This window comes from Myotis lucifugus, unplaced genomic scaffold (assembly GCF_000147115.1).
Source record: "Myotis lucifugus unplaced genomic scaffold, Myoluc2.0 scaffold_5, whole genome shotgun sequence".
In the NCBI taxonomy this organism is placed as follows: domain Eukaryota; kingdom Metazoa; phylum Chordata; class Mammalia; order Chiroptera; family Vespertilionidae; genus Myotis; species Myotis lucifugus.
The window spans coordinates 9,226,975-9,236,634 of NW_005871053.1; the positions used below are offsets into that span (position 1 = coordinate 9,226,975).

Below are 9,660 nucleotides of genomic sequence, written 5' to 3' on the forward strand. Positions count from 1 at the left end.
GTCAGTTCTTTTCAATTTCAATTTTACAACGAAGATTTTCATATATCAAATTTTCTTTTGTTCATACCAATTATCACTTGTGCCACTAAGAGGTTTTGTGTGTGCCCATTGTTTTTTAATCTGATTATTCACAGGTCAGCTTTTCCTGTTCTAAATTTTACTATGCATAGTTTTAAACATTACAGCTTAATTTTATTACTTTTATGAACTAAATTAATGAATTGGTTGAAAACAATTGTCAGTTTATATTTATATCTGAAGTAATCTTTGATAAATAACCCTTGATAAAATGTTTTCCTTTAGCCCTGACCGGTTTGGCTCAGTGGACAGAGCGTTGGCCTGCGGATTGAAGGGTCCCAGGTTTGATTCCGGTCAAGGGCATGTACCTTGGTTGCGGGCACATCCCAGTAGTGGGTGTGCAGGAGGCAGCTAATGTTTCTCTCTCATTGATGTTTCTAACTCTCTGTCCCTCTTCCTTCCTCTCTGTAAAAAATCAATAAAATATATTTTAAAATGTTTTCCTTTACATATTTAGGATTATGTAATTATTCAGGTTAGTTCTTTTTTTTTTTGGGTTAGTTCTTATTTATTATTTATTGAGTTTTAGAAAGAGAGAGAGAGATGGAGAAAGAGAGAGAGAGAGAAACATCCATGTGAGAGACACATCAAACTGGAGCTGGGCTTGAACCTGCAACCCTGGTATATGCTTTTGACTGGGCCAACACCCTGACCACTGAGAAACACGGGCCAGGACAGAACATCCAAATCTTATTATTATTTTTACAACCAATAAGCAGACTCTAGATGTTCTTATTTTGGTTTTGACCGAGAGCATTGATGCTGACAAGTATTTTCCCACGAGATATTACAAAGTGGCCAGTTGTGTGGACTGTTGGAATATCCTCTTTGTGACCAGCTGCTACACTAAGTAGGGCCGAGGTCAGTAAGTTATTTTACCACCAGCTTGGACTCTCTAACCCATGGCCCGAAAGCAAGAGGGAAAAACAGCAATCATTTACAGTGCCTTTTCAACCAGTTTTAAATCATCCCCCAGAATTCACATTTTTGTTTAGTTAAAACCATATTTTGTGTTCCTTTCAGAGTGACTCCGTTAAGACCCTGTGTTCAGCTACTTACCCAAAAATTCTAGTCAAAGAAAATATTTTATTGCATTTGAATGTAGCATACCATTAAGATAGCATACTTGTATTAGTCCATCTTTCTTTAACTTTAAACACGAACAAGGGGAAACATAACTAAAAACTGTGGTTGATATAAGCTTAGTGAGAAAGGGTCCAAACGGAGCTTAAAACCTTAGAGAAGGTATCCAAGATGGAAAAGAGTGCCTCGCTATTGGATTTCACCGTTTCCCATTGCTTTTGCTTGTAAAGGCAGATGGCAAGCAATATGACTTATAAAATCAAGTTGTTGAAGCAACGTTTAGATCACAGCTTCCCTCATAAATAAAGGTCATTTCCTATAACCTTGACTTTAATGCTACCCAAATACAGTTTTCCCCACCAGGCCCAAGCACTGAATTAGAGCAGGGCAGCCACTCTGGGAATAACATACGCATGTACTTGATGACTGATTTCTATTAAAAGAGGACTGAACCCCACGAAATTACCAGGGTGTCATCAGGATTTCTACAGGGCATGGTGAATCCTGTGCATGGCAAGGAACACTTGATATTTAGGGTGAGTGAATGTTGAACAGAATCTCAGAATATATTGAAAGTGACATTAATTTATTTGACACAAAGTTTGTTGCGTACCCCCCCCCCCCAGTCTTTTTGGTTTGTAAAATATGAGGAATTCCACAAGTTGGATCCACAATTCCCATCCTAAATGGCAGGCAGTTTTCTCACACCTGCACCCCTTACCTCTTTGCCCCCAGCTGCTTAGCACTTTCTTGCTGCAAAGATAGTATTTACTGTCTTGCTGGAACAAGGATGTTGGTAATTTTAAGTTTCTCTGGCTCTTAGCTTGTGACATTATTATCCTGCTCTGTGTCAGTTTCCTTACAGATTTTAGATTTCTGACATGCCAAGTTTCCCTCTTTGCTCCTCCTTTGGTAAAATGTTGAAAAGAATATTCAAAAGCCTCCAGTTGCTTAGGAAAATAACCACAAATCTCCTAGATCTTTGGTTTCTGATGAGTCTTAATGAATGAGATATGCATCGTAATCAACATTAAGTTCAGTAACATTTTTTATTGCCTAAAAATGACAACCTAACTCAGTTCAGCTCCGACCATAATAAAAACCCAAATATCTCACTAAAATAAATACTAACCAGTAGTGTTGAGACTAGGATGAGGCAAGTGAGGCACTTGCCTTGGGCACAAAATTTAAGGGGACATTAAACGACAACAAAAACCCCTCAAAACGGAACACCTCAATAATCAAGAAAAATTATATTTTTAAAAAAGAAAATTCATGCCCAAAAATCATGTGGAACAAAATATCAAAATTTTAAATAAAGACAAGATCAGTAACAGCACCTTGTCAAGCCATATTGGAGCCTTAGACAAAAAGAAAAATCATTAATATTGATTCTGTCTTTATCTAGGATTTTGATTTTTTTATCGCATATTTTTGGCATTAATTTTCATTTATTTAAGTATTGCATTAGCATCTTATTTCTCTTGACTATTGAGCTTTTGGGTGCTCCCTTAAATTTTGCACCTAAGACGAGTGCCCCCACTTAACCTCATGCCAGTCCAGGCCCTTGCTAACCAGACCAGCAATGGTTAGGGTAATACAATGGCATATCCCCTCCTCTAAACATGTTAATTCCGGGGGGAAAGTAACTACATTGTGATTAAGTCTAGTTACTATCCTTGGTCCACCAACATCCATAATTTAGGGTCTGGTTTGGCAGTAGTTTCAATTAGAACGTTTTTCCCAAATCCAAAAAAATGGAAAAGTTGTCTTCTTGTCAATTCTATCTGAAGGCATCATCTTATGAAAACCCATTCATTTTTTTAAATTATTTTTTTTACAGCTTGCTTAGGAAAGAAAACTCATCTAGTTCAATTCATCAAAAGGTTCTCCTCCCGCGGTAGCTTCCTCGGGCTCTTTCTCTGTTCGTCTTGGCAGGAGACGCTCTGTGGGGCTTCTTCCGATATTCCACCTTCGTCCACCCTCCTTCGCTGACTTTGTTCTCCTCTTCGCCGGCTCCCGAGTCAGTCTCGGGGTTCAAAGGCATCCCTGGGATGGTCCGGCGTTGGTGGCGGTCATTTGGGCTTCGCTTGAAGTCAGGCGACTGATGCGCATTGAGCGCAGACGGATGAACTCGGTAGAACTTCCCAGAGTATCTCTCTCTTGAAGGCGTGGAGTGCGAATTCTTCCCGCTGTACCTTCCCCGAGGAGACGAGCTGAGCGACACACATCCGCGGTCGTATTTGTTCCGACTTCTACCCGAGTACTGGGCCCTCTCCGAAGAGTTGTCGGACGTGAGACTGGCAAAGCCGCTGTCCTTGGAGTTGAGGTGCAGAGAAGAGAAGTTCCTGGGGAGCCCGTACTGGGTGGGGGAGGAGCTCCTGGACTGGTTTATGGGTGTAATCTGTTGATACTTAATGGGCACCTGGGTCCGCCTCACAGCAGCGGCGTAGGAATCCTGGTCGTTGAAGTAGGGGTAGAAGGGTGACCCCAGGATAGGGTTGCTCTGGGAGCGTTGTAAACCAGTGTTGGAGGCAATCTGTCGCATGCGCAGGGTGTCCAACCACTGGCAATCAGCATCTGCAGAAGAAATGGAAGTGAGCATCTCTTAAGCCACAGCAAAGCTGCACTGCCTAATTCATCAGCCTGTCTCTGGATAATGCAAGCCTGTTTGGGATGCTCTAAGCTTTACCATTCATAGAAATTCTAGGCTGGGTATAAGGACATTTCCTTTATTATTATAAACTAGAGGCCCGGTGCATGAATTTGTGTACCAGTGGGGCCCCTCAGCCTGGCCTGTGGTATCAGGCTGAAACTGGCTCTCCAATATTCCCCAAGGGGTCCCGGATTGCAAGAGGGTGCAGGCCAAGCCGAGGGACCCCACCGGTGCATGATTGGGGTTGAGGAGGGATGGGAGAGGTTGGCCAGCCGGGGAGGGACCATGGGAGGACTCCAGGCCATGTTCAGCCCTTCTTGCTCAGTCCTGATTGGCCGGACCCCAGCAGCAAGCTAACATACTGGTTGGAGCATCTGCCCCCTGGTGGTCAGTGCATGTTATAGGGAGTGTTGAGTGGCCTTAGCACATCATTAGCATATTATGCTTTGATTGGTTGAATGGCTGACCCGCCAACTGGTCACTTAGCATATTAGGCTTTTATTATATAGGACTAGAGGCCCAGTGCACGAAATTTGTGCGGGAGGGTGGGGGAAGAGGTCCCTCAGCCCGGCCTGCACCCTCTCCAATCCAGGACCCCTTGGGGGATGTCTGACTGCCGGTTTAGGCCCGATCCTCTGGCAGTCGGACATCCCTCTCGCAATCCAGGATCATTGGCTCCTAACAGCTCACCTGCCTGCTGGCCTGATCGCCCTAACTGCTCTTCCCTGCTGGCCTGATCACCTCTAACCACCTCTGCCTCGGTCCCACCACCATGGCTTTGTCCGGAAGGTTGTCTGGCAGACGTCTGGTCTAATTAGCATATTACCCTTTTATTAGTATAGATACATTTTAAAAAAAATAAAGGCCTTTACACTGTATATTTATACTTATATGTATAAATATGCTTGTCATTGTTGCATAGGCTTTATTTATATTATTTCATTTAATCATCTCGCTATTCTTTTCAGGTAAATAAATACTAATAATCTTATTCCATAAAGGAGGAGCAAGTTTGGGAAATAAGTAACTGGCCCAAGGCCACTTAGCTGATAATGCTGGGCCCATCTGCATCTAAATCCCATCTTCTTCCCACTTAGCCATATTCTCACTTCTGAAAACGCTGTGTGAGTGTGTTTGGATGGCAGGGGCACATTTAGAAAACAAAAAGCTTTTTCTCAGCAAGCACTTTTAAGTCCTCAAGAACTCTGCAGGTAAAAGAAATTGGATTCCAACAGGAGACAGCTAGAGATTGTTTGGAAGAAAGACAGTTCATATCTCCAGAGGAGAGATTCCTGAGGTTCAGGAATAAGAAAAAAAAATTTTTTTTTTTTTTGCATGGAAATGAAGCAAACAGGAAAAGGTTAAGGTAAAAGAAAATGGTCAATTAACAAGAACCATTTTGTACACTATATTTTAGTAAATAAGGAAGGTTCTCACACCTGGATCTCTCCTGTCTTCTCCAGGGCCACGCACTATGCTGCCTACATTTTTGAGTTCCCTGGTGGTCCTCCCTGAGCTCCTGATGGAGCTTCTGACAAGAACAGAGGATGCTCACTTTTCTCTGCCAGCAAGTAGCCTCCCTTTGAAAGGTCCCGGGTTCGATTCCGGCCAAGGGCACAGGCCCAGGTTGTGGGCTCGATCCCCAGTAGGGGGTGTGCAGGAGACAGCTGATCAATGATTTTCTCTCATCATTGATGTTTCTATCTCTCTAGCCTCTTCCTTCCTCTCTGAAATCAACAAAAATATATTTAAAAAGAAAAGAAAAGAAAAGAGAAAACTACCACAGACGTGGAGAGAGAAGACCCCTACAGATTTCAAGGGTGGAATGTTGTATGGATCAAAGGTGTTGCATGCATCAAGTGGGATCATGACTATGACAGCCTACAGAAGTAAAATGTGCCTTAAAATATTAATTATTTTGGAGGGGAAAATTGTTATAGTAAGAAGTCCTTAAGGCTTGATAGTATTTGCATGCAACACAAGATTGTTGAATTAGCAAATCGAAGAACTTAGAGTTCCTCCTGTAGAGAAGCTAGTGGGGATCAACACCTACAATATGGGGTTAGTCATGTGTAGAGACAGCATGCCCTAAGAGATGCTTGAAGATGCATTTGTGACTGAGAAGGCGGGTAAAAACTCAAGCCCAGTCATGATGGTCAGAGTATCTTCTTGTGATCAATTGTGAAAGAAAATAACCCAATCAACTGTGTTGACAGAGGAAGGCAGGTCCAGCATGCTACCAAAGTATGTGTTGAAGAGTTTGGCTTACTGTCCAGGATTCTGGGCCTCCGGGCTGGTGCATATGTAAAAATATCTGGGCTGGTTGACAAGCCAGTCCTTATAGTAGAAGACATATAGCCAGGCCCTCTAACTCAGTGACACTAGCCATCAGGTCCTTTGTCTCCATGCCAACAAAAAACCTTCTGATATGGCTTCTCAGGTAGATTTTCTTACTAGGGAAAAATGCACTGATCAGAAAACATGTATTTCTGGTTTGTTTGCAGGTATATTTTTCATGATAAAAACTGAATTGCATGGGGTTTATGCATCCATCCCCATGTGTTTTTTTAGCTTGTCACAGTCCTGCAGAACATAACTCTGGGTTGTATTTGAGTTTCTGGACCCACAAAGGTGACAGTCAGAACCTCTTCCCCGAATCTACCAAATGATGACTAATTTACCATCAAGTCAGCTGGCCTTCCTCCATGTTATTTCTAAATTGTTTCTTTATCCTATATAATAAAAGCCTAGGTGGCATCATGCGACATTGTTCCAAGATGGCTGCCACAAGATGGCCACCACAAGATGGCCGGCAGGGGAGGGCAGTTGTGAGCAATCAGGCCTGCAGGGGAGGGCAGTTGGGGGCAACCAGGCCTGCAGGGGAGGGCAGTTGGGGGCAACCAGGCTGGCAGGGAGGGCAGTTGGAGGGAACCAGGCTGGCTGGGGACAGCAGTTGGGAGTGACCCGGCCTGTAGGGAAGGGCAGTTGGGTGTGACCAGGCCTGCAGGGGAGGGCAGTTGGGGGCAATCAGGTCGGCAGGGGAGGGCAGTTGGGGTTGATTGGGCTGGCAGGGGAGGGCAGTTGGGGGTGATTGGGCTGGCAGGGGAGGGCAGTTGGGGGTGATCGGGCCGGCAGGGGAGCAGTTAGGCGTCAATCAGACCGGCAGGGGAGCGGTTAGGGGCCGATCAGGCAGGCAGGCAGGCAGGCGAGTGGTTAGGAGCCAGCAGTCCCAGATTGTGAGAGCGATGTCCGACTGCTGGTTTAGGCCTGATCCCTGTGGGCAGTCAGGCATCCCCCAAGGGGTCCCAGATTGGAGAGGTTGCAGGCCGGGCTGAGGGACACCCCCCTCATGCACGAATTTCGTGCACTGGGCCTCTAGTATCATCTATAATTACCATCACCACTATCCATTATATGCATATCATGTTTTCTTTCTCTATCCTCTCCTACCTTTATTTTCCCGCTCCCTCCTTTCCTTTCTCCCTTCCTCCATCTGTCCCTCCCTCCTTCCTCATGTCATTCCTACGCTTTGATGTATGTATGGTATTCAGGACTCAGGAAGTTGCCCCAGTGATAGCAGTAGCTTCATAAGAATGTTTGTTGGACATAGAAGATTCATATCTTTACCTACAATTTTGAAAACTAAATATATATATAAATAGATATACTTATTTTATTTAGCAATATAACATAATCATTAATTTTCATGTTTTATCACAGTTATTATAATATGCTCATATCTATAAGTCCATAAATACTATTTAAAACAAATATTGAAAAAATAGAAGAAGGGCCCTAGCTGGTTTGGCTCAGTGGATAGGGTGTCAGCCTGCGGACTGAAGGGTCCCAGGTTTGATTCCAATCAAGAGCACATGCCTGAGTTGTGGGCTCGATCCCCAGTGGGGATTGTGCAGGAGGCAGCCAATCAATGATTCTCTCTCATCATTGATGTTTCTCTCTCTCTCTCTCTCTCTCTCTCTCTCTCTCTCTTCCTCTCTATAAATTAATAAAACTATATTAAATAAAATAGAAGAAGGAAGTATTATATTAGAAAGCTATATCTATTCACAGAGTGGCGCTTGTCCCTGGCATGAGAATTTGGTACTTAAGGGTTTGGAGTCTAGTCTAGTGCACATCTAACTTACTTGAGTTAGATCTGCTTCCAAGGTTGCCCTCTGAGTTGGGGAATAGTGGCTGAATGGCAAGTTGGATGGCTTTCACTTCATCCTGAGGTTTCGTTCTATTCCACTGAATCGAATGAACATGTTTAGTGCTTTTGGGAGTTCTAACATCACTCTGTAAAAAAAAAATAGTGAAACCCACAACCAAACATACACATGTTAATAAAATAGGAAGGAAAGAAAATCAGGTTATCATATCACTTCAATTAACTTCTTAGAACACTATAATAAATGCATTAGGTGACATATTTATAGTTTGCCTAAATATGGTAATTTGATTAAGAGACACATTTTAACCACTTTATTCCAAATGACAGCACTTTATTCCTTAGTGGATTATAGTCATTAAAAATGTGGCCATCTTCTCTCAGAATTTATTATATTTGGCCAATCTCAACTTACTTCTTTTAAAATAAGAAATGAAAAACAATTTCTTCTGTTTATAGTATTTAAAAGCTGACATTTTGTTGAATAAATAAAAATCTGACCACTGTTTTGCCTGACTGCCTCTGATCAGCAGGGTAACTGGGCAAGTGTGGGTCGTTTGATGGGACTAATTACCCCACAGGAGGTACAGGGCAACAGATACAAAAGGGAGAGAGGATAGAGTCAATACCAAGAATTTGAAAAAGAAGAGGACACCAGATCAAGACACAGCACTTTCTTGTTCCCAAACTTCCCTACTCACCAGGTATCACAAAGCAGGATTCAAGAGCCTCTCAGGGTTCAATAAGGTTACAAAAACATATTTAAAGAGCCCTGAAGTGACAGTTACAGATGCATGGAGCCTGAGAAGAAGGAGGAAGAAGAGGGAGGGGAGAGAGAAGGAGAAGAGAAGAATTCCGTGTAGTATGTCTCCTTACTGACAAAGGAAGGAAGAGAGGAAGTCTAGCTATTATCACTGTCTACTTAGTAAAAAGAGGGTTTTCCTCGGTGGTGGGGTGGGGACTGGTCAACAGGCTCCAGAATAGTCTAGATTCCAAGTTCCTCAAGACCAGTCAACCTCTGTTTTTAGGTTTTGTGTCCTGCAAGCAACACTCTGACAATTAATGCTATTTCTCAGGTGCCTCATTCCTGAGACGCTGTGCACCTTGGCTGATGATAAATTAGCTGCTATAACACTATTGGCTTCCAGCACTGGGCCACCCTGGGGCAGTGAACTGGCCAGGGTTTGGATTCTAATGTTGAAAAGCCAGACCCGGGCGGCTCAGAAGACCATCATAATGTGCTAGTGCATGGAGTCCAATTGGAGGCTGTATTTACAGTCAGAGGACCCGGTGGAAACTGTATTTACAGTCAGAGGACCTGGTGGGACTCCACCCACAATGACACTGACAACTCCAAACCTCGGGGCTACCTTTCATCTCTCCAAGCCTATTTTCCCTAGCTGCCAAGTGAAGACAATGCTACCTTTTTTTTCTGTATTTACACAAGATCAATGAGATAAAACGTGTAAACTCCTCTTACAGTGCCTAGGTTCTTGGGGTGTTTCTGGCTGAATGTCCCTTGAATGACCACTTGAATGAATGAATGAAATGCACATCATATTGATGGGAGATGCATACAGTATCTCCGTGTGTGGCGAGGGTCGGGGCTATACCTGTCCCCTCTAACCCGCCCCGCAGGGTTTTCTCTACCTTGTACGTCCCATCAGCCTTGTAA

At 43.5% G+C, this 9,660-nt stretch overlaps 1 protein-coding gene across 1 annotated transcript in view; it reads right to left on the reverse strand.

The window, feature by feature from the left end:
* Positions 1-1,728: 1,728 nt before the first annotated feature.
* MAP3K20 (mitogen-activated protein kinase kinase kinase 20) overlaps positions 1,729-9,660 on the reverse strand; it is a 143,125-nt gene continuing 135,193 nt past the window's right edge. Inside the window, 2 exon segments of the mRNA XM_006083113.3 lie at positions 1,729-3,741; positions 7,963-8,113. Coding sequence (XP_006083175.1) covers positions 3,041-3,741; positions 7,963-8,113 — 852 coding nt within the window. The 3' untranslated portion in view covers positions 1,729-3,040.